Genomic DNA, 26033 nt, shown 5'->3' with positions numbered 1-26033 from the left:
TCACACATTTTTTCTGAGGTCTTGGCTGATTTCTTTTGATTTTCCCATGATGTCAAGCAAAGAGGCACTGAGTTTGAAGGTAGGTCTTAAAATACTTCCACAGGTACACCTCCAATTCAGTACAACTTCTATCAGATGCTAATTGGCTATTTGTCTAAAGCCTTGACATCATTTTCTGGAATTTTCCAAGCTGCTGAAAGGCACAGTTAACTTGGCACTTAGCTCAGATTTAGCACTGTGACTACTCTCCCTAGAAGTGGCCGTCCAGCAAAGATGACTCAAAGGGCACACCACAGAATGCTCAATGAATTAAAAAAAATTACTTTTTCATCTGAATCAACTGACTAACATCTCTGTTCATGAGTCTACTATACAGAAAACATCAAACAGGCATGGTGTCTATGGCAGGAGATCATGAAGGAAGCGGCTGCTTTCCATCAAAATCATTACTGTGTGCTTGAAATTTCCCAAAGACCACCCTGACACTCCCTTACATTACTTGGAAAATGTTTTGTGGACGGATAGTTGTTTGAAAAGAACATGCAGTGCTAATTATGGCCTAAAATTTGCACCGCATACCAACTTGAAAACATCATCCCAAATCATGATGATCCCTCCCACGTACTTTACCGTTGGGATGATGTTTTCAACGGTGAAGTACGTGGGAGGGATCATCATGATTTGGGGATGCTTTGCTGCTTCGGGGCCTGGACCGCTTGCCATCATCGAGGGAAAAATGAATTCCTAAGTTTATCAAGACATCCTACAGGATAATATAAGGGTAGCTGTGCACCAGGTGAAGCTCAGTAGAAGTTGGGTGATGCAGCATGAACAATGACCGTATACACTGAAGTAAATCCATTACAGAATGGCTTCAGAAAAAGCCTTTTGGAGTGGCCCAGTCAGAACCCAGACCTTAATCTAATAGAGATACTGTGGAATGACCTAAAGAGAGCTGTTTAAACCAGACATCCTAAGAATGGCTTCGCTGAAGCCGTTCTAGAAGTAAGAATGGTCCAGAATTCCTTCTGAACATTGTGTAGGTCTAATCCGCATCTACGGGAAATGCTTGGTTGATATATTACTGCCGAAGGAGGATTGACCAGTTATTAAAACCAAGGGTTCACTTACTTTTTCCACAGCACTGAGAAAATATTATGGGATGTGTTCAATAATGACACAAAATATTATAATTATTTGTGTGCTATTAGTTGAGCACATTGTGTATGTCTATACTTGTGACTTTGATGAAGATGAGATCATTTTATGACCAGTTAATGCAGAAAACCAGCTAATTCCAAAGGGTTCACATATTTTTTTCTAGCCACTTTATGCATGCATGTGTGTGTGTATATATATATATATATATATATATACACACACACATGCATGAATCATTTCATTCATTCAGTCTGATGAAAGCACATATCTCCAATAAATGTTTCAAGAGCATGGAAAACCCCTTTTTCTCATAATCTTACAAAGTTAATTGAAATTAACAGTGTCACCTTTAGCACAATAAATAGAATTCTATCATTATACATCTGTTAGTGAACTATTTTATATTTTAATTGGACTTAGCGAACGTGGACAAACACGGTTCTCTTATCGTGGGCTCCAATGATGCATGTTTGGTTAAAGACTCGAGTCTAACAGTTTGTGTTCCCAGAAACCAGTTGGTAGGTTATCGATCACTAGATCATTTATTTTTGGATAGAATCGGAGCTATCAAAATCAGTTTTATGACTAGTGTTTCTAGTCCGGTTTTTGAGTGGACAGTTCAGTTGGGATGCGTTTTCCGGATCGAACGCATAAATTGCCAGACAGAATTAGCTTTCACTCGTGGTTTTGTTATGATGGAAATCTGGCAACCATGTTTGTGTAGTATAGTCTACTTATTAAATCCACCTGACATTGTGCGTGCATGAAAGGTTTGGTTGTCAGGAAAATCAGAGCCAGCATGATGTAGGCAATTTCTTCACTGCACTTCAAACAAACAAAAAAATAATATATTGTTATTTTACACAAATCTATGGACACCTTTTATAGTTTATTGGTCATTTCAGAAGATCTTTGGCACCTGAATATTAAGAAGTCAAGCTGTTCCAGGTTTAAAAAAAAAAATAAAAAATCACGTTAAGCTCACGTTAATGTTGTCAGACAATGAGGACCACAGAAAGTTGATCTGGTTTAATCAATACTCAATATACACTGCCAAGCCAAAAAGTTGTATACTTTAATATTTCGTTGGACCACCTTTAGCTTTGATTATGGTGCACATTCACTTTGGCATTGTTTCAACAAACTTATGCAACGTCACAACATTTATTTCCGTCCTGAGTATAAACCTTTGGCCGAGATCATGTATTGATGACAGGAGTCTCGAACCACTCCGTACGGTCTTCTCCAGCATATCACAAAAACTTTCAACGTGGTTAAGGTCAGGACTCTGTGGTGGACAATTCAAGTGTGAAAATGGTCCCTCATGCTCCTTGAATAACTCTCACAATTTGAGCACAATGAATCTTGACATTGTCATCCTGGGGAAGTCAGGGAAGAAAAAAATCCAATGATGGGATAATCTGTTCATTCAGTACATTCAGGTAGTCAGCTGACTTAATTTTATTTCTGCATAACATTGCTGAGCCTAGACCTGACCAATTGAAGTAAACCTAGATCATAACACAGCCGCCAGAGGCTTGTACAGTGGGCACTATGCATGATGGGTGCATCACTTCTTGTGCTTCCCTTCTTACCCAATGCACCCATCGCTTCACAATAGGGTAAATCTGGACTCATCGGACCACATTACCCATTTCTATTGCTCCACATTCAAGCTTTATGCTCCCTAGCAAACTGATTTGTTTTTTGGAATTTTCATGTGGAAATGCTCTTACATTCACAATTAAACATAAACGTGAGTTCTACTGTCTATTTTTTACGATGTGACTTCACCAAGAGTTTTAGTGATCTCTGATCATGATCATTCAAGATTTATTTCAGACCACATTTCTTCTGCGGAGCTGACGGTTCACCACTATCCTTTCAGGTTTTAATAATGCGATGGACAGTTCTTAACCCAATTCCAATGATCTTGATGGCCTGGCTGGATGTGTACAGTAGGGGCACTGTGGTGACACCGCTTCTCTTCCTAAGAGACAAGGAAGGATAAGGTTCCCATCCATCAGTGTGGAGAATCTTGTACTCATGGTGCCATCCTCATTGTTCCTAAATATTAGATGGATGGAAAGGGATAATCGATTATATTGTATGTAAATCAACACTGAAAGCAACATGCTTACATAAAACTATGTGTATGATAAAATACCTGATTGCCCAAAGGTCACGCACTGTTGGATCTCCAGCATTTTTTCCAGGTCGGATTTACATGCATAGTTTCACTTTGCTGAAGTCCCTGAAAAAGGTGTGGTACACACACCTCACAAGGTATGGCCTTGAATTTGAGCAAGCTCCCTGGATAACTGCAGCATACTCAGGTGGAACGTAAATAGCTGTAACCTCCTCTCAATCACACATCAAATGTGGACAGAATCACACTCAATTTGTTTGTGTGACCTCTTTGGAGTTACTTCTGGGTCACTGGCTTCTGCTACTAAATTGCACATTTCTGAAGTGCATCGCTTAGAATCAAGTTTCTATTGATATCCACACCCATCACTCCACATGATGTACTCTTTGTGCTAGTCATTTGCACAGTGGACTTTCTGGAGACAAAAGGCAAATTTGTTGGCTGAGAGACTGGCATCTCTCCCTTGCATCAAGAAAGCATTCACAGCGCTTCACTTTTTCCACATTTTGTTATGTTACAGCCTTATTCCAAAATGGATTAAATTCATTATTTTCCTCAATATTCTACAAACAATACCCCCATAATGACAACGAATCAACGTGAATGTAAGCTACCCTGTTTCCACAAACATACTAGCTACAACAAATAATCCACCCAAACAGAATTATTATGAATGTTAACTTGTTATTTGAAAAGAGTGTGAAAATATGTACAAGGAGATATCTACCTTTGTGGTGGTGTAATAGATGAGCAGACTGAGACTCTAGCTTCAAATGATGACCGGACAGCTGAGGTACATTAGTTGACGCTATTCAAAACATAAGGGCAGAACATACGCGATTTTGATGGACACTTCTCAAGGCCAACGGAGATACTTGTTAAACAGATAGCCTGATTAAACATATTTTTATTGGTCATTTCACAAAAATAAAATCCAAAAGGTGGAGATATGCGTTTTTCATCAGACAGTGATAAGGACACTAGGAGTGTGTTATTTTGAATTTTAGTGCGAGATTGATTGATGAATCACGGTTAGTGAGTGGCCCACTGTTCTCAAAGCACTGGAATATTTGTTGATGCATCTGATGACAAATTGGCGAGCCATGAACCTGTCTTTGCTCTTGAAGGAGCAGGTTACCAGCCTAGAAGGCACAGCAGGTGTCACACTGATCTTTCTCTAGGTGGAAAATATACTTAAGATTGAATTCACTGAACACTCTGGTGAACACTTGCCTTGACAGGGGCTGGATGTAGTGTTCAGCACAAGACCATCTGTACTCTTTGTGCAGGTGAATGACCTTTTTTTTTTTTTTAAGGCTGCTTATATACTGTGAAGCCGGCGTCACTCTGGCTGATTTGTCCCTCTAATAATTGGCCCTATTCATGTCCATTGTAAGTGTCTCACTGTAACCTAGATTTTTGCTTTTTCTTAAGGAGTGACGAGTCAATTATTTTTGTTATATTAAGTGCCACAAACAGTGTTGATTAAGCTTAAATTGTATTGAACATGGAATTTTCCTTTAACATAGATAATAAACGTATTATCAAATAATAACGTATTAACGAAAAAATTATGTATTTTCTCTCCAAATTTTTTTTATGTGACCTACTAGACCTCTTTGCCGTTTTAAACTCCTTCCAGACTGAAGGCATGTGAAAGGCTTCTATCGAGATTTTCTCTCCGGTATGAATTCTAATGTGTTTTTCAAGGCTTGTCTAGAAAACTTTTTCCTCAAAAGGCCCACATGTGTAAAGGTTTACACCATAAATGACACGGATACAGCAATTATGGGGCTTTTCCAATGCACGGTACAACTCGACTCAACTCAACTCTGCTCTGCTCACTTTTTTGGGGGTTTTCTACTGTGTGTACCTGGTACCAGATACTTCTTTTAGTACCAGCTTGGTCGAGGTTCCAAGCGAGAAGAGCTGATACTAAATGTGATGTCAAAATCCTGCAGATCACTGATTGGTCAGGGAGAATCGTCACTACCAGAGTTACTGGATTTCCGACACGTGACATCAACCCGCTAGTTTTAAAGTTAGCAACACCGATAACAGTATCATTAGTTCAGGCGACTTTTGAATTGTGAAAAAAGAAATGGCTGTGTGCAAAACCACGCTGTGGTCAATAAACGAGGTGCAGACGGTCTGCTCGTTAGCGATGAGCGAAACGAAAAAGTCTCTCAGGACGTTTCAGCTGTTAGCCACACACGGCTACCACCGGACCTACCAACAGTGTAGGGAAAAGTAAAAAAAAAAAAGCTTAAAAGTGACTCCAGAACATCAAGGAAATGTGGAAGTGGTTCGACCAAATAGACGGTATCTAAACCGGCACGCAATGGGAGGGAGAGTGCCCTGGACTGGCGGTGATCCACGATGGAGGATGGTATGTTTTGTTAGGTTAACTCTATACTCTGCTTGAAAGCTTTACTTTATTTAGTTGACCAGCTACTGGAAGCTGCTTCTAAAACAACCAGGACAATTGAACTGTTACACTTGTGTAAAATCACCATGCAACAACTGCTTTATGCAGCACAATGAGCTAGTAGCTAACAGCTAGCGGTCATTTTATGGTTTTGGTCAGTTTGTGTCATGTTTAAGATGATGTCACGACAGTAGAGGCGTCACAAATATGACGATCAGCCTATAATCCCACCCACGTTGTGGTGGCACTAAACTGTAGTGGAAATGCAAGTTCAGAAACAAAGCGAGTTGAAGCAAGTCGAACCATAACGTGCTGTGGAAAATTGCCATTAATGCATCCATCTTCTATAGCCGCTTGACCTATGTAGGTCCTATGGAACCTATCCCAGCTGTCTCGGGCCAAATGCAGTGAAACAGTCCATCACAGGACAATTGCTATCACACAGAGATACACATTCACACTTTCACCAACAGACAATTTAGAGATTCCAGTGAACTTAACCTGCTAGTTTTTGGACTGTGGGGGAAACTGGAGCACCCAGAGGAAACCCACATGAATATGGGTAGAACATGCAAACTCCATACAGAAATGCCCTGGTTGAGCCTGGACTCGAACCAGAGACCTTCATGCTGAAAGGCAACAATGCTACCTACTGTGCCACTGGCAATCATTATTATGTTTATTATGCAAGACTGCGCTTGGCATCTATATATCCCTGAGAAATGAGTCTGCCAACACAGTCAATTGTGATATAATTATATTACAGGTAACCATAAAACCAGTTTAGCATGTTTTTTGTTTTCTTAGACTGTAACTGTACCATCAAAAACTCACACAGTAACATCCCTAGAAGAAAGTTATACAGGTTTGGAAAGACATTTCTAGGTGAACTATTCCTATCATGCTCCTCAGCAGTCATTGAATACAAATAAAGAATAGGCACCAACCTCTTTGTTCCTCAGTATCTTCATTCTTTGGTCTGAATGGTTCTGAAATACTGATGTCTTCACTCTCCTCTTTAACAATCTCCATCTTCAGTTTTAATTCTAATAGCCAGAAAGAGGGTGGAAAGTTATGTCGATGTGGCTAAAGAAAATCACACATACGGCCATCAGTGAAGGTAATCATTTCAATATATGGACCACGAGAAATGTTTCATGGGCCTAGAAAAACCTGTACTATGATCACCTTCTACTGCAGATGATCAGAAACATGAAATAAAACATTTAAATATTAGTGAGAAAGCAAACCCATACCAAAAAGTTTACATGAAGCTAATATGAACTAAAACAGTGATTCCAAAGGGTACGTGTAGCTCAGGGGTACTTAAGCAGCTCCTATACCCCTTGCCAGACTACTGTGCCCCCGTAATAAATGTGTTTTTTTCTATTTAACAGACACAATATGCATATTACTGTATACTATAAAAAAGTACATGGGGCAGGGCGCTCCCTCTACTGACACGACACATAAGAGCATATTTGGGACAATTTAGTTCTCTGTTCTGCTTTCGTCAAATGTATTGTGATCTTATGGATAACTTTTTGGAGAGGCTTCATGTGCTTTATTTTGCCGCCCAATCTCACTTCAGGGTCCATGCACTTTTGAGTCCATTTCATTTTAAACCCAAAAATGTAAAATGTGGTTTCTTTATTATTGGTTTTAACACTGATGAATAGAATAAGTAGATACAAATTCATTCTCTGTAGACCATTTCATTCTCTATTTAAAGAGATTTTATTATCTTCCCAGAGGTCCACTGATAAGGTTATTAAAGTTTCTTTTGCACCAAAATAGTCACAATTTAGTCATATATGATAATTTTCCACCCTGTTTATGGCCCCCTGTCTGAAACGCTCCGTTTTGGCCTAAACGCCTCCTTAAAACTCCAACGTAAACACCCACTGTTCAGATTGGCTAACATCATGCAGCCCCTCAAATTCAGCAAACTCAATCGGAAGAACATAAAGCACCATAAACAGTCAAACAGACATGACATTTGAAATATTATGAATGAAATGCTTTACTTACATCTGTGTAAATCAAGTGTTTTTAACTGCCCATTCCTTCAATTGCAGTTTGTTTGCAAAGCTTGAATAATTTTTTGTCTGTTCACTGACAAGAACGCACATGCATAGTGCAAACAATAGTGAAATTACGCACATACATACTGAAGGCACACCAGTGGAAAAACACCAAAACGATCAAAGACGTCCATCATCAAAGGCATCCTATGTTTACATACACCAACAATTAAAAAAGTACAGATGTGCGAAAGAACGTGTCCATGAGGTGTTTGTGCTCAAATAAACAAAAGGCAGCAGCTGAATGAGAGAATTGATTCTCCCTTTCAGAGTTGTAACTTGACACCGTGTCTTTTAAAAGCAGCACGAGATATGTATCAAGCCGTCAAAAATGAGTCTTCTAGTGCATGAAGACGGTCATTAAAAAAATGATCCAAAATAGTCCAGATGGGTCCCCTTATTTGTTATGTTAGGAATTATTAGCCAAAAGGCGGCCAGCTCTCTTGACTTGAATTGCACGCCAGTGGGCGGAGCCAAGGGTGCGATGACTCATGTTGTGGGATATGTAAACACAAATGAGCAATGTTTCATGATGTCACGATCAGACACGTTTCAGCAGGGTGGCAACTATAAATGCTCTTTTAAGACTGAGGAGGAAGTTTTGAAATTCAGTATGTTTTTATAGTACATTAACCTCTTATTTGTCTGACTATAATTAAAAATGTGAGTCTCCATTTCATGACACCTTTAAAAAAGGAATAAAGCGAAGTGAGAAATGGCAAATTTTTTCATTTTATTTCATTGTTTAAAAAATTTGTTTTTGGCTTGAAAATTCACACGTGCGCGGTTCTGATGGGATTACAGAAGGAGCAGGTGCAAATTTTGTTTCAACTAATATTTACATATTAAGCATTTATTAAATTTTAAATGAGTGGTTACATTATATGTGAAAGGCATCTAAAACACATTCTGAGAATTAAGGGGCTTTGCCCTTGGAAACAAATTGTGGATGAATAGAAATTGTTGATTCACCATTGAGCAATTCAATTGCCTCCCCATGATATTATCTGTGAATTACATTATCCCATATTGTGATCATGTAGCGGTTTTAGTCATTAAACACAAGTTCAAATCACAAGATCCTGACGTATCCGTTTCCTGCTTTTTTAAACATGAGAATCCAGTAATGAAAGGATCACTCCCTTCACTAAACGCCTCAAACATTAGGAATTGTTAAATAACCCATTTGTCAGCAGTGCATTTATATCTAGTAGGCTATACAGTTACAAATGAAAGGTTTCTAGTAGAAGGCTAAATCCAAAACATGGCATCCGCCAAGGGCAGGCTATCTCGGATTATTCCACAACATTGATCGCGATTTAGGGTGGCGTTCTGTGCATCGGCTATTGAAAAATTAAGCGGCTGTAGATCTTGGGCCACCTGGTTCATCCACGTTTTTTTCGGAGCATTTTTTTGCTATTTTCCAGTCTGCGGGTCATTCAACGTTTAAGCATTGACTCGGTAGCCTGAAGGTCTCCATGCAACAGACATGGCCATACCACCTTAATTGTAGCCGTTTAATACAGGTTTCAATTGTGCTTTGGTTTTGGCAAGTTCGTAGAACGTCCTCATATTTCCACCGATCTCTCAGGGTGATATGGACTATGCTGCGAAGGCACCTAAGTTGGAATCGCTCGAGCAGATTTAAGTCGCTTTTGAGCGAAGTCCATGATTCTGAGCCATATAATAGGATTGTCCGTATTGAGACATTAAAAATTTGCATCTTTTTTATCCAAAACAAATGTGATGGAGGGGATTGTTCCAGAATTAAAACAGATTAAATATTATTGTTGATCTTTTTTTTTTTTCCATGACAGGTCCTACCATTAGGCTACTTTGGACAGATTTAAATAAAATAAAGAAATCATAATTTAATCTTTAAGTTTTTTAATATTTTTCCATCTAAATGTGTACGCTATATCGTCATGTATATTTTATCGTCCAAAACATTGTAGTATATTGCTATATCATTTTTGCTTTATATCACCCACTCCACACCATTAAATGGTTTATTTAAAAATAAAGACTTTTTGTCAATGTACACTCATTAAGCAGTTTATTGGAAACACCTGTTTACATACTTATTCATGCAATCCAATCAGTCAATATAGCTAATATTATGCAATATTAATATAAATGTAACTAATTGAAAAATAATTCAAATATAAGCTCTAATATGGAAACATTGGTAGTGGATGTGCAACCAGTCAAATACAAAGAAAAAGGTAAGTGTGCACATTTTATTTTTAAAAAGCTCTTTTAGGAATCAAATGATGTCAGACAATAGTTTAACACTGCACACATAATTTTATAATCTTTGTTTTGTTTCCAGTATTGAATATTAAACTTCCCTATCAAACACCCTCAAACCAATTTAAAGCAGGCGAATAAAATTCATGATTTGCCTAAAATAAATAAATATATATATATACACACACATATACACACACACACACAAACTCACCTAAAGGATTATTAGGAACACCTGTTCAATTTCTCATTAATGCAATTATCTAATCAACCAATCACATGGCAGTTGCTTCAATGCATTTAGGGGTGTGGTCCTGGTCAAGACAATCTCCTGAACTCCAAACTGAATGTCAGAATGGGAAAGAAAGGTGATTTAAGCAATTTTGAGCGTGGCATGGTTGTTGGTGCCAGACGGGCCGGTCTGAGTATTTCACAATCTGCTCAGTTACTGGGATTTTCACGCACAACCATTTCTAGGGTTTACAAAGAATGGTGTGAAAAGGGAAAAACATCCAGTATGCGGCAGTCCTGTGGGCGAAAATGCCTTGTTTATGCTAGAGGTCAGAGGAGAATGGGCCGACTGATTCAAGCTGATAGAAGAGCAACTTTGCCTGAAATAACCACTCGTTACAACCGAGGTATGCAGCAAAGCATTTGTGAAGCCACAACACGCACAACCTTGAGGCGGATGGGCTACAACAGCAGAAGACCCCACCGGGTACCACTCACTACAAATAGGAAAAAGAGGCTACAATTTGCAAGAGCTCACCAAAATTGGACAGCTGAAGACTGGAAAAATGTTGCCTGGTCTGATGAGTCTCGATTTCTGTTGAGACATTCAGATGGTAGAGTCAGAATTTGGCGTAAACAGAATGAGAACATGGATCCATCATGCCTTGTTACCACTGTGCAGGCTGGTGGTGGTGGTGTAATGGTGTGGGGGATGTTTTCTTGGCACACTTTAGGCCCCTTAGTGCCAATTGGGCATCGTTTAAATGCCGCGGCCTACCTGAGCATTGTTTCTGACCATGTCCATCCCTTTACGGCCACCATGTACCCATCCTCTGATGGCTACTTCCAGCAGGATAATGCACCATGTCACAAAGCTCGAATCATTTCAAATTGGTTTCTTGAACATGACAATGAGTTCACTGTACTAAAATGGCCCCCACAGTCACCAGATCTCAACCCAATAGAGCATCTTTGGGATGTGGTGGAACGGGAGCTTCGTGGCCTGGATGTGCATCCCACAAATCTCCATCAACTGCAAGATGCTATCCTATCAATATGGTCCAACATTTCTAAAGAATGCTTTCAGCACCTTGTTGAATCAATGCCACGTAGAATGAAGGCAGTTCTGAAGGCGAAAGGGGGTCAAACACAGTATTAGTATGGTGTTCCTAATAATCCTTTAGGTGAGTGTATATATCCCACTTGTGGTGAGCACACAACATATTTTACAAACTGCAATCTCAACCTCTCTTATAAAATTCAAAGTGTTTCCAAACATTGTATTTGTAATTATTTGGCAGAAGATGCAGGTTTGCCTCTGCAATGTTAATCTATATTCATGGAATTAATCTTCTAATTAATTAAAAAAAAATTATAATAAATGTTCAATGTTGATATCATTCAGTTTTAACACTAAACCCAAAACACCTACAGCACAACACATTACAATAGACAGGGCATTTACCTTATTCTGATGACTTGCACCGAATGGAATCAGAAAGTTTTGCATAATCCAGGCAGTAGCTGCTGGTAGCTAGTCTCAAAAACTGCTAGCTTTTTCGCACTCTGTTCTCAGAAGCCCTTGGAAGTCGCGAACCTAGTTGTCATGGCAATTGAATAAACAAATCTCGCTTGGTCAAAATTTACTCGTCAAGTGCAAGTCAGACAGAAACAAGAAGGAAAGACATTATATTTGTTTTTATAAAAATTTAACCAAAGCACATAAAAATTGTGCGATCTACCAGCATTGCCTTTGCGATCGACTGGTAGATTGCGATCGATGTATTGGGCACCCCTGTTCTATGTGACTCTCAGGACATGCCTCGATCTCTGTAGTGTTGTGATACGTCATGTTCGATTAGCAGCAGTGGTGATGAGAGAACACACTGGAGAAACAGTTTAGAGAGGAGAAATCAATCTACATATAAAATATTGGTCAAATTATTGGTCACTTTCCAAATAATAAGTATAGCGCATCTACTAATAATTAAATAATTTTTTACCTATGCAAATATGTTAGAAACGATGCATCGCGCTACAAATGCCGATGCACAGATGAAAATTGATTGCTCAGAACAGATTGATCAATAAGTTGGTACTGTTGGAAAACATTACGTACACGCTTTCAGTGGTATGGCAACTTTCAACTAGGGCTGGGCGATAAAATGATATCGATATATATCACGGTAAAGAAAATCCACATTAAGCTTTTTAGGAATGTTCGATATTTACTGGGTGTCGCTAAAACACAAGCAGTTCGGCTTTCTCAGTCTGCATTTCCACTGGGGCGGAAGAAATCCGCTCAAAGCGCTAGGAGATAGCTTGCTCCGCTGCCAATCCTACGATCCACCTTGCGAGCATGACGCTCGGCTTTCATAGGAAAGAATTGAAAACGCGCTCAGCTTCGCTCACAACACGCCAGTCGTAACGTAGGGTCAGACTGGATGAATTTGCTAATTCTAGCTGCCTTGTTAACAATTAGGTTACGTCGGACACTGGATTGATTCCATCCGCACCGCAAGACTTCATGACAACGGCTGCGCCCTCTCATAGTCTCTAGTGAAGAGTGCGACAGAACAACAGTGATGTGGACAACAGCTCTGATCTTTCTGTGCTGTAATCTTGAATATTGTTCTCTAGCACCAACCATGCATCATTTCTGCCCTGTCCCGCTCCGCACACGTTGCCTCTTTTCCCTGCATGCGTGTAGACATGAAGTAGGCATGAGTTAACGTGGTTTCAAAGCACCTTTTAGACCATAAAGTTTTTCCCTTCAAAACGTATCTTTATTAATCAGCCTGTTACGAGCCTTTAATAATAAACAAATCGATTTCTGTTCTAATTTTGTGAAAACATATTTCATTTTAATGTAAAAATATTCCAACAAATACTGGACCACTGTCACTATGCTTCAGAACAAACAGATGATCTTTTAACATTCAATTTCAATTGATAAACGGTAAAAGACGGTAAAATTGGTAAAAGATCCGCAGACCCCACTGCTTTGGCCGTCTCTGGACCCCCTGTGCAGTTTTGTAGAGACTATTTTGACTGTTTAGAATTAATGTTTTTCTTCTTTTCTTCAGTCAACTTTGAAATAAAAAAAAGAAAGTGCAACGTGTAAATGTACATAGTGATAAATATCGATATCGAACAATATGAAAAAGATTATCGTGATAACAATTTTGGCCAGATCACCCACCCAGCCCTACTTTCAACTAAAAATGTCATTAGCTTTTCATTGGTTGCTCAGACCACCTCAAAACAACTTTATCATTACCAAGCACCCTCTAAAGCAGTGGTTCCCAACCTAGTTCCCTTGACCTACAAACTAACAAAATGCTGCACTTGCCGAGTTACATTGAGACTGAGGAAACAGTCTTATTCAGAGAGCAATCCATCAAGTATTTTATCTACAGGCGGACCACTCTAGGGAAAAAAGCACTAGTAGTGACTAAAAAAAACTTTTTTTGATTTAAACACTACAGATGTTTTGTTTTTACATTACAAAGCCAAGAGCAGTCAACACACAAATGAACATCGTGTGAATAGGGCTCACACTGTAACATTCAAAACATCTTACTAGCTGAGGGAGTACATTTGCATGTGTCGTAATTCATCTGCCTTTCTTTCCAACTCCGTTTCGATTCCCTTCAGCTCAGTGCTTTTGTCCTTGTGTCTCCTCCTGAGGGTGTTGGATTTTGTGATCAGTTGATCCGTTAAAGTTACAGTTAACTGGGATAAATGTTAATAAGTGTGTTGATGTGTACATTTGTAAAGTCTTATAACTGATGCTAGTGCTGGGCAGCAGGTGATTTCTCTTTCCCTCATTAGTGCTGTTCAGAATGTCGCCATTGTCAAGACATTTCACATGATGGTTGAGCTGCTCCATGGTACTTTGAAATAATACATTCTCATGTAAAATTTAAATGGGTCGCTCACATACGCAGCGATATCGATGGGAGCCTGAATTAATCGCGATTGTGAGATGCTCTGTGTTTGTCACGAGAGTTTGCATTTTAAGGAGCGCCCGGTTGACATGCGCACACTGAATTTGGCTTCAAAGACACCACGCACATCCTTGTCCCACATGAAAAGCACATTTAGCACTCAAAGTGAAATGTAAAATGGTTGCTTCATCGCCTGACAAATGCGTACAGGTGTGGCTGACATGAGTATTAAAATAAAGGTACATCTTAAAAAAATATATATAATATCGATATATATACGCATTGTATCGATAACATTGGATCGTTGGTTATTGGATCAATGCATCAATCCAGATTGATGAATCTTTACACCCCTGCTCGGAAATGATAAGCAAGACTTTTAATACTTTTTAATGACCCGTGAAAACCCTGGATTAGGGAGATATCCAAAATGTGTAGTGTTGGGGGGCCTCCAGGAACGGGGTTGGGAACTACTGCTCTAAAGTAAATACTACACCACATAATGCAGCTTTGTTGACTTTCTAATGTGGCTACATAGAGCTCAGTAGATTTTACATTGTGGAACAGATTGATCAAAAACAAGCTGTAAATCCTTCAGTGAACCCTACTGAATATGCTACAGCTTAAAGATTTTAAAGTTTAATTGCGCTATTAGTGATGTGCATTTTAATCAAGACGCATATCTTCCAAGTGCATGATGCTGAATACAAACATTTCTGCCTTGTTCCAGTGAATGGAATTCTTAATTGTTAGACTTTTGGATGTAACATACAAAGTTCAACAGGTTGAATGAGAGTGGATGAAAGAATTGCTTAGAAACAAATGTGCAAACGAAAGGACATGCTACAGTTTCAACTTACAATTTCAAGACCTTTCCAGAGGTTTTTCAGACCCATTTGCCATTATCTAGCACCCTCAAAGGACATACTACACATCATAGTTTGGCTATTCTAATTTCCGCTAAATTCTTTTGACTTTTTAAAATAGGCATGATCCAGATATCAAGTTGGAAACCTAAAGGACATGCTACACCTCTTCATTTAATAATTTCTTCCTCAGATTTTCAATGTCTAGAAGCACTGTACAGTGTTGACCTCCTCAATAACACAAGATAAACAGTTCAATAGGCTTTAAAAGGAGGGATAGACTTCTCCAAAACAAGTTGGAAAAAACTTTTATTTACCCGCAAGGGTAATACTGCAGGTCAGGGGTTTTCCAATTTCACCTGGCCTGACTAAAAAACAAAACTGAAAGCTTTTCATCAGTAATTGTAGTCCTTACAATTGAGCAATACAGTTGCCTACCTACTATAACCTTGTTACTAAGGGTTGTAGTGTGTCTTTTAAAGGGTTATTGATAATGTTAGCAAGATCCAGCTCAAATTATTTTTTAATAAATGATCAAATTGTTCTAAAACTAGGCGGAAAACCTTTTGGGCAACCGAAAACAAATGATACATCATTCATAAATTTTGCCTCATATTTTCAATGTCTAGATGCATTGTGTAGCGCTTCGCTAGCATTATTTTCAAAATGTAAAATCTTTACAGATATTATGGTTGACAAACGTCTGTCAAAATAAACTGTATCCTTTCTACGGTATTTATCAAGGTATATAGTCATTTATGAACACTGTTCAACCAATTATAAAGGTACTGAAATTATAATATAAAAAAAGTTATGAGTAAATGAGGTGAAATTCAAGTATTGTATAAATCTATTAGGAACAACCGGTTCAACAACAGACAAGCTAAAAAATTCAATGTTTACATTTCTAAAGTCGACCTATAAGTGTGATGTTTTCAAACTTAATTTAAAGCACATTCTTCTCAAATAATACACAAGTTGACAATCGAAAAGTGCATAGGTTGCCTAAAAAACATGTTTCAATTTAAGCAATACAAGTTAAGAGTAGAAATGTACTCTCTTTCTATTCTGTCCTGAAAGAACCAAAAAGAGTCTACTTCCGGAATTAAAAATCCCATTCATTTTCTCCACAGGAAAAATGGCAATTCTCAAATAATTTACTCACTCATGCCATCTCATGACTGCCTTTCTTCTGGACAACACAAATTAAGATTTTTTTTTAATAATATTTCAGGACAATTTCCATACAAAGCAAAAATGGTTAAAGCCTCGACCAGTAGGTGGCGATAGGCAAAAAGAATGTGAATTACTAACGAACAACAACAAAAAAAAGAATGTGGAAGTGAAAGTAAATGTGGATGGAGATTGATAGTAAAAAAGGACTTGAATAATGATCTGTTTCTCACCCACACATTATATCACTTCTGAAGACTTGGATTTAACCACTAGATACATATGGATGACCTGACAAACATTTATCAATTTTAATAATAAATATGAAAAGAGCAGAATAAAGTGATCTGATCAGTGTCCGTAATCAAATGAAGGTGGTCGCAGAGAAACTGATTATTCACACACTTTTTATACAGTCCCTACCTTCTCCAATGCACATTCAGTGGAGATTCGGAGAAAATATTCTGAAAAAAATCGATCAGACTATCCTGACTGACTTAATTTATTGTATATTAATTTACAAATTCTGACTGTATTTAACCCATTGTTAGAAAACTATAGAAAGACGTCCAAATGTGTGATGAAACGAACTTTCCTGCAGTCACTTCATAAATAAAAGTCACACATAAACAAGTGGTTTCACGACTTAACCGATTACATTAATTTAAATGTTCTTTTTCAAGATGATCTAGTACTTTCTAATTTTCATTAAGACGCACCCTGTCGTGCACAACCGTTGGCATAAACAAGTTGAATATCGTCCCTAAACCCGTCTGATACACGGGCAAATGAAAACAAAAGAATCGTGAAACTCACCAATTTTATGACTTACAGCGCCGTGTCTTCTTTTGTTTGTTCAGATATCTCACGACAAACCTCCTTAAACAAGCAGAATCCAAATATAAAACAGTTGTTTTTTTTTTTTTTATTTATATTTATTCTAACACATAACTTAAACGCCAAGACCTCCATACGCAGCACAAGAGAAAAGCACTGATTTTATCCGCAAACGCCTCTCAACAGGCTGAAGATTCAGTCGTGTCGCGGCGATTATGACGTCACAACATGTGTCGGAGATTCTTCTTCTTGGTTGGCGGAGCCAGAGGGGTGTCCGAGGTAGCGCTGACATCTGATTGGCCACCACAAAATTTCATTCGCTATTGGTAGTTTGATGCTGATTGACATCTCATGCATTTATTTTGACGTTCGGCGGCGCAGTAGTGATGGGAAGATCGGATCATTTTACTGACTTGGGTCTTTGAGTCTCGTTCAGCTTTTTTTTTGTAAACAGTAACATTTACAATTGTGTAAATGTAACAATAAGTACTATACAATAAGATATGCATTTTACAATATAAATATATAGAAAAGGAAACAATAACAAAAAATAAGTAAACAACTGAAAAGAAAAAGCCATATGAAAGAAAACTATACATAAAGGTGCCTTAAGAAAATGTAAATAAATATTTTGAAAAGCTCGCAAATACTCACAGTTTTTATTGCTTTCTTTATGAAAGAGTCTCTAATATTGTCAATGTACATCTTGATTTCACTTAACAAAACCATCAAGTTGGGTTTTACACTGATAAATTTTGATTTATGGGTATGCAATTTGGCCGTAATTACGATAAGATTAACTAGATGAAAATCTTCTTGATCATCTTCCAGTACAGAGCTGTCCCTGCACCAAATGAACTAAACACGAGCACGGATTGTGCACATGCGTGGTTGCGACAAAACGAATCGCTCTCTGATACTACTCGTTCTTTCGAGTCATATGAAAGATTTGTTCAAAATGAACAAATCGTTCATGAATGACCCATCACAACGACGCATTTTTCAAGAATGAGAATATTAAGGGTTGGTTGCGAGACACAGAAGAATAAGACCATACAGAAGAAGCAGAGAATATTTCCAATGTTTTTTTTTTTACTTATAACATGTGCTTGTTTCACATGACAGGCTCGTGCTGCACGCCTCTGAACAAACAGTGAACCAGGTGAATTATTTTGCTTTAACATTTTATTTGTTTATTGAAACACAAAAAAACAAATACATTTCTAAATACAAATTTATTTTTTACCAATTTAACGTTTACCATCTCCAACAGCTCCACTTCCATAATGTAGGAATCTGCAATGCATGCCAACCGTGAGGAAATAAAACACATGTAGACTGGATGGGCATACTCCCAGGCCCCCTCCAGGATCCTTGCGAGAGTAAAGATCTGGTCCGTCTTTCCACGGCCAGGATGGACCTGCATTGTTAATTTTCAATCCTAGGTTCGACAATCAGCCGAACCCTCCTCTCCAGCACCTTGGAGTAAACTTTACCAGGGAGGCTGAGAAGTGTGATACCCCTGTAGCTGGCACACACTCTCTGGTCCCCTTTTTGAAAAGACCACCACTCTTTTCTGCCACTCCTTGGGCACTGTCCCAGACTTCCATGCAATGTTGAAGAGGCGTGTCATCCATGACACCCCCTCCACATCCAAAGCTTTCAACATTTCTGGTCGGACCTCATGAACCCTGGGGCTTTGCCACTGCGGAGTTGTTTGACTACCTCAGTGACCTCCCCCAGGGAAACTGAATCTGATCCCCAATCAGCATCCAGCTCTACCTCTAGCATTGGGATTTAGGAGTTCTTTAAACTGTTCCTTCCACCGCCCAATAACCTCCTCGGTTGAGGTCAACAGCTTCCCATCTTTGCTGTATACAGTTTGGATGGTTCCCCGATCGAAGAATAATCTCTCATCTAAACACTCATATTATGTTTTGTCATTAACACACAAAATTAAATAACTTTTTTAATTGCAGATGTGAAAAGTCCAGGGTAGGCTTATAAATTGTGTGTACCATTTAAACCTGTTTTCCAAATAAGGAATCAGCTTTCAGTGAGTAAAAATTTGTTTTAAATAAAAACAAACTGTTATTCCTCCACTCTCTGTGTTACTTTTGAACTTTTATTGTAGGAAAACCCCAGGAGAAACACTTGGCAGAATTACTTTGGATTACAATTTGTATTTGTGTTGATATACGGCTGTGAGTGCAGTCACAGATGAAAAAGTTTCCGGTTGGCATGACGTCTTGTTAATTCTGCAGTAAATGAAGAAGCTCATTGGTCACTTGACGAGAACACAAGAGCCTGTCCCAGAAACTAAATGTTTTTTCTAACAAGCCTTATGTGTTAACAGTCAATCAAGATATTAACAACCTCCTGCTAGCAGTTGCTAATGCAAGTTTAGTCTCCCTTCTACTAGCCAGCGATTATGTAAATAAAACTTTTGATTGAATATCAGAGGAAAAATTGGCTTGTGTGATGCCAAAATAAGGCAACTAAGGTCACTGGGCCCACCATGTTAGTGACGCATCCTGACAGCTATTTTCTATAAATGCAAGTACAGCGCCAATCTGATCAGTGGGGAAAGACTGAAATTTCAAACTGTTAGTAAATATTACACACAAAATCCAAAATAAAATCTGCAACAATGGTATTCTAAAAAACAACAACAACACTAGTGGCATTCTAACTTGTGCTTCTTTAGCTTAAATTATGCTAAACAAATACAAATAAAAAACGATTCCAGCTTTTGGTCCAGCTAATGTGCATTTTCAAGTAAACAGACGACAATGTCTATCAGAAATTTAAATTTAAGATTTTAAGGTTAAGTTTAAGATTTCTCATCCTTATAACATCTCTGACATTAGACATATTGGTATGACCAAAATAAACCTCTCTTCCTTATTTCATCCATCCTTTAGGAGTTGTTGACTTCCAACACCATATCATGCTTGTAGTCTCTTTTAGACAAAGTCCATCTTTGGAAATTACACCAGTTTCACTTAATAAAAGGTTTGTTCCATTCCGAAGGGCTCACCCCTTTGCCCATCTCCCTTCAAAGGGTTTACCCCCCAGAGTAAGAGATTTTGAGGTTGTAGGGTTCCAAAATATTTGTTATTCGGAATTCACTTTAATGTCATATATCCAAGTAAAAGAAGCCATTGTTACTGTTGCACAAAAGCTGACGGTAAAGAACATCAGTTTTTGCCTCACTATTAACTACTTTCAGTAAGCAATAAGAATTGCTTTCAGACTTTTAGGACTTATGAAGAAATGTAAGCATCAAACAGCCAGGGGTTTTAATAATTTAAAAAGTTCATTAAAATAGTTAAAAGCAGCTGGTTGAATTTACATTACACTTGGTACACCTGTAAATTTATGACGTATGGTCAAGTTCTGGTTTGCTTGGCAGCAAAGTGTACATCAGTTGAACCCTACAGAATCGTTTGTGTTAAAGGCACTTCCAAGAACCTAATTATGAGCCCTTCAGTTTGAAATGACACTTCAACATGGCTGTCACGATTGTTGTCCTTTTTAAGTCCCCTTCAGGGCAGATTTATCCAGTTTGGAATGCAGGGCAAGATTCTGAAGATAAAGTTCTCTCACTGAGACAACTTTGGGCAATTCTTCTTTAAATGGCTCTGTAAGGTACTTGGTGAGCTGAAACTCCTCCCACATTGAGTGCAGTCATACGTCTTCTCTCCAGTATGCACTTTCTCATGTGTTATCAGGTGTTTTGGGTGAGTACAACTACTTTCACAATGTGAACACATCTGAATGGATCCTCTGATGTGGTTTCAAAGTGCTTATTAGGACAAAAGCTATACCCCACTTTAAGCACACATTAGCTTTCACACCAGTAAATATTTCATGGTGTTGTTTTAAACTGGACAACAGTGAAAAACTCTTGCCACAGTGAGAACAGTAGTGTTATTTCTTTCCTGAAAGACATTTCTTGTGAGCTCTCAGGTTTGATTTACTTATGAAGCTCTTCCCACACTGAAGACAAATGAAAGGCTTCTCTCCAGTATGAATTCTCATGTGAATTTTGAGGCTTGTTTTACCTTTGAAACTCTTTCCACACTGGAGGCATGTAAAAGGCTTCTCTCCAGAGTGAATTTTTATGTGAAAATTAAGGTTTCCTTTTTGTGTGAAACTCTTTCCACACTGAAAGCATGTGTATGGGGTCTCTCCGGTGTGAATTCTCATGTGAATTTTTAGGTTTGTTTCATGTTTGAAACTCTTTCCACACTGGAGGCATGTAAAAGGCTTTTCTACAGAGTGAGTTTTTATATGGAAATTAAGGTTTCCTTTTTGTGTGAAACTCTTTCCACACTGAAGGCATGCGTATGGGGTCTCTCCGGTGTGAATTCTCATGTGAATTTTTAGGCTTGTTACATGTTTTAAACTTTTCCCACACTGAAGGCATTTGAAAGGCTTTTCTCCAGTATGAATTCTCATGTGAACGTTGAAGCTTGCTTTATGTTTGAAACTCTTTCCACACTGAAGGCATGCGTATGGGGTCTCTCCAGTATGAATTCTCATGTGAACTTTTAAGCTTCTTTTATGTTTGAAACTCTTTCCACACTGGAGGCATGTAAAAGGCTTTTCTACAGAGTGAGTTTTTATGTGTAAATCAAGGTTTACTTTTTGTTTGAAATTCTTGCCACACTGCTGACATATGAAAGGCTTCTCTCCATAGTGAATTCTTCCATGCGCCTCAAGACTTCTTTTGTGTTTGAAACTCTTTCCACACTGATGGCATGTGAACATTTGTTCTGTTGTTGTTCTTTGAGTTCTTTTCTGTGAGAATTTATTTTCAATCTGTGAGCCAATAAAAGATCCTTCTCCACTTAAGAAATGATCAGGTTTCTTATACTTGTGTTTCTCTTCCACTTCATTCAGCTCCTGATTTTCCTCTTTAAGCTCCATCAGGTCTAAAATGAAAACATAAAAGACAAAAATCAATACAAGTGGCATAAATGTGAATTATATGTTGCTTCAAAATCTGTACATGTATTTCTGCATTAATGATGCCCTCACAGATGTGCAAGTTACCATGCCATGTGCACTGACATACCCCAATACAATGACAGACACTGGCTTTTGGACCAGACGCATACAAAAGCTTGGATGGTCCTTTTTCTCTTTGGCCTGGAGAACATGATTGATATTTTCTCCAAAACCATTTGAAATTTGGACTTGGACCACAAAGCAAGATTCCGCTGTTCTACTTTCCATCTGAGATTGATCCCAGAGAAGTCTGCAGCATTTCTGGACATTGTTGATGTATGGCTTTAGCTTCACATAGTAGAGCCTAACTTGTATCTGTGGATGCAGCGGTGAATGATGTTGACTGACAAATGTTTTCCAAAGTATTTCCAAGCCCATGTCACGATATCCATTTTAAAGATGAAAAATTATTTTAAAAGATGACATCTAAAGGATCAGCGATCATGTGCATGCAGAAGTGGTTTTCTGCTTTGCCCTTTTCGCACCCAGTAAAGTATCCTTGTATTTATGTTAAATGTACGCATGAAAGAAATCCTGTTATTGTACTGTTGTCACATTTGTTTTACACTCAAGCTTGAGTCTTAAACCGATCTCCATCAACCGATCACCACCTGGTAGTGAGTTGGATCAGATGGTGGGGGACTGCTGGACAGGCCTGACAAACCTAAAAGAGGTCCTTTATTAGGATTTTTGGTCGGACTCAAATACTGTACAGTAGGTTCAAACCATCAGACAGCTTTGGTAGGAGAGGAAGGGCTTTAACCAGGCTTTTGTCAGTCGGGACGGGGAACTGCTGACCTTGCCTGGCAAAAAAAGTTGGGGAAGGAACACTTTCGCCCGACTGACGCCTCTGTGGAGGAGGCAGAGATGGAGGACTTGGCAGAGTCATTGCTGCATTTCTCTGCCAGAGATCTCTGACGAGATTCACCCCGGGATACTGAAGGCCCTGGATGTTGTTGGGCTGTCTTGGCTGACATGCCTTCTCAGCATCACATGGAGATCAGCAATGTTATCTGGCCCCAAAAAGAGAATACACCATGACAGACTATCTGTATATAGTGAAAGATAAAAAAACTGGGCCACCTTGACAAGGTACTGACTCAACCTCGCTATAAAAATGGGCAGACACAGGAAAACATGCCTGACCCGCTGCCATACCAACCTGACACTGACAAAAGTAGAAAAGGTAGGGCTGCCCCCTGAAAACAAAAAAATCTAATAAAATAATGAAGTGATAAAAGAATAATATATATATTGTGATGTCACCAGAGGCTGTGTCTTGGATGGGCGCTACATTTCCCTGAGGTGGCTGCAGCCACTAACAGCTATGGCTCCATCTGCTGGTGGAGTCGGGAACTCCACCCCTCAATACACCACATTCCCGCACACCTGAGACTGATCAGGGTCTGATGAGCTGAAGGGCTTTTTAAAGGTTAGAGACACAGTTTGTGACTGCGTAAGGCCTGGGAGACAAGCTTCAGGTTGTGCTCTCTACAGAAGACCAGACTGCTCCAGTATCATTTCCACAAGGAACACTGAAGGTTGGAAACACTTACCAGACATTTGAAAGACTTACCGCTGGCTTGACCATGGGCTGCAGCACGGACTGAAATAAGGTTGGAAAAAGACTGTTTACTTTCCTGAGGGAACCGGGATTATAATCTCACCATTTCCCCAAGAGGCATCATTTAAGTTTTGACTATGGAAGGCCAACCTGATCCTTAGTTACCCTTATGAATATGGAACGCTGTTTTGCTAGTTCCCAAGAACTGTAATAAAATCCTTGTTTACATTTGAACTTTGTGTCCTGGCACTACTTGAACTGTCCCGCTGAGAGCTGTGTTGCCTCTTGTCACGTCACAATATATATATATATATATATATATAAATACACCTTTCCATTTACCGTCAGGCAAGAATCCTTATAAACATGCAGGTGGAACATTACTTACACAAATGAAGACATAAAAACAATTATAAATTAATAATTATAGTGATGATAATCACTGTAATATAAATCATGGTTCGAGGTGAATGTGCATCATCTATTTGGCGATCACTCTGACCGTCATAGATCCCAGAGATCATCGTCTGTCCTCACAACCCTAATGTGCATTTCGCTCTATGAATTAACTAAATGTTCAGACAGTCTCTTGCTGGAATTTTTGACACATTCAGAACAATTACCGCTTTTGTCGGTGTCACTGCAGCACGCTTCGTGCATGCGCTCGTAAAAAAAAAAAAGTGAAGTCTCATTGTTACGGTTTAGTATTTCTGTGTAATGTAGAAGAGTGTTAGCAATGTAACTTATAACATTCTTTCTCAGCCCTGGAACTGAAACCATTTTCTGATGCCCTCCAAAATATATATAAGTAATTAAATGAATATCATAAACGTGCAACTAGTCGACTAATGGCTTAAATTAATGCATACTAGTCGACTAGGAAAATCTTTGGTAAAGCGGCTTCCACATCCACCAGCATCAAGTGGCACTTTGCCATCCACATGACAAGCGTTGCAGTAAGCATTACAGAGGGGCAATTTTACTAGTTTGCCCTACAAGCAAGTGGAAAGTCTGCACAATAAATGCTTTGATTGCAGAAATTAATAAGAGTAATCATTTACGATAAGGGCTTAGCATCAGGGGCCAGTTTATGATTTGAGGCCCCAAGCAACCGTCCAACTTGGGGCCCCATTTAAAAAATGTATGAATAAATTACATAAACTGGATATTAAATCATAATTTTAAATCCATCCTATAAGCCATTGTAGCAAAGTGCATTCAAAATGTTTAATCAAATTAAAATGTAGTTAAAGATAATTAATGCATGTTTTCCAGTTTTTCCACAATATTAATGACAAAAACGCACTATTTACCTACATATATATATATATATATATATATATATGTGTGTGTGTGTGTGTATGTATGTATACAGTGCATCCGGAAAGTATTCACAGCGCTTCACTTTTTCCACATTATCTTATGTTACAGCCTTATTCCAAAATTGATTAAATTCATTATTTTCCTCAATATTCTACGAACAATACCCCATAATGACAACGTGAAAGAAGTTTGTTTGAAATCTTTGCAAATTTATTACAAATAAAAAAATGAAAGAAAATCACATGTACTTAAGTATTCACAGCCTTTGCCATGACACTCAAAATTGAGCTCAGGTGCACCCTGTTTCCACTGATCATCCTTGAGATGTTTCTACAACTTGATTGGAGTCCACCTGTGGTAAATTCAGTTGATTGGACATGATTTGGAAAGGCACACACCTGTCTATATAAGGTCCCACAGTTAACAGTGCATATCAGAGCACAAACCAAGCCATGAAGTCCAAGGAATTGTCTGTAGACCTCCAAGACTGGATTGTATCGAGGCACAGATCTGGGGAAGGGTACAGAAAACTTTCTGCAGCATTGAAGGTCCCAATGAGCACAGTGGCCTCCATCATCCATAAATGGAAGTTTGGAATCACCAGGACTCTTCCTCGAGCTGGCCGCCCGGCCAAACTGAGCGATCGGGGGAGAAGGGCCTTAGTCAGGGAGGTGACCAAGAACCTTATGGTCACTCTGACAGAACTCCAGCATTTCTCTGTGGAGAGAGGAGAACCTTCCAGAATAACAACCATCTCTGCAGCACTTCACAAATCAGGCCTGTATGGTAGAGTGGCCAGACGGAAGCCACTCCTCAGTAAAAGGTACATGACAGCCCACCTGTTTGCCAAAAGGCACCTGAAGGACTCTCAGATCATGAGAAACAAAATTCTCTGACCTGAAGAAACAAAGATTGAACTCTTTGGCCTGAATGGCAAGCATCATGTCTGAAGGAAACCAGGCACCGCTCATCACCTGGCCAAAACCATCCCTTCAGTGAAG

The 26033-nt window shown here is 38.8% G+C and overlaps 2 protein-coding genes across 5 annotated transcripts in view; both read right to left on the bottom strand.

The window, feature by feature from the left end:
• Positions 1-17314, bottom strand: part of LOC127649497 (gastrula zinc finger protein XlCGF28.1-like) — a 29641-nt gene extending 12327 nt beyond the window's left edge. For 2 of the 3 annotated variants that reach the window (XM_052134621.1, XM_052134618.1), the window contains exons 1-2: positions 17109-17314; positions 6686-6784 (exon numbers count right to left, since the gene is read on the bottom strand). In XM_052134621.1, the coding sequence (XP_051990581.1) occupies positions 6686-6770 (85 nt within the window). In that variant the 5' untranslated portion in view covers positions 6771-6784; positions 17109-17314. Of the gene's footprint in view, positions 1-6685; positions 6785-11768; positions 11901-12045; positions 12179-17108 lie in introns of those variants that run through there. The other variant, XM_052134619.1, reaches the window with a different exon arrangement.
• Positions 17315-20853: 3539 nt separating this feature from the next.
• Positions 20854-26033, bottom strand: part of LOC127649500 (gastrula zinc finger protein XlCGF8.2DB-like) — a 74395-nt gene continuing 69215 nt past the window's right edge. For both annotated transcript variants that reach the window (XM_052134630.1, XM_052134631.1), the window contains exon 3: positions 20854-22069. In XM_052134630.1, the coding sequence (XP_051990590.1) occupies positions 21063-22069 (1007 nt within the window). In that variant the 3' untranslated portion in view covers positions 20854-21062. The remainder of the gene's footprint in view (positions 22070-26033) is intronic.

Source organism: Xyrauchen texanus, chromosome 9 (genome assembly GCF_025860055.1).
Source record: "Xyrauchen texanus isolate HMW12.3.18 chromosome 9, RBS_HiC_50CHRs, whole genome shotgun sequence".
Taxonomy (NCBI): Eukaryota; Metazoa; Chordata; class Actinopteri; order Cypriniformes; family Catostomidae; genus Xyrauchen; species Xyrauchen texanus.
Note: the sequence above shows the minus strand (reverse complement) of the source record. Positions and strands in the feature narration are given on the sequence as shown.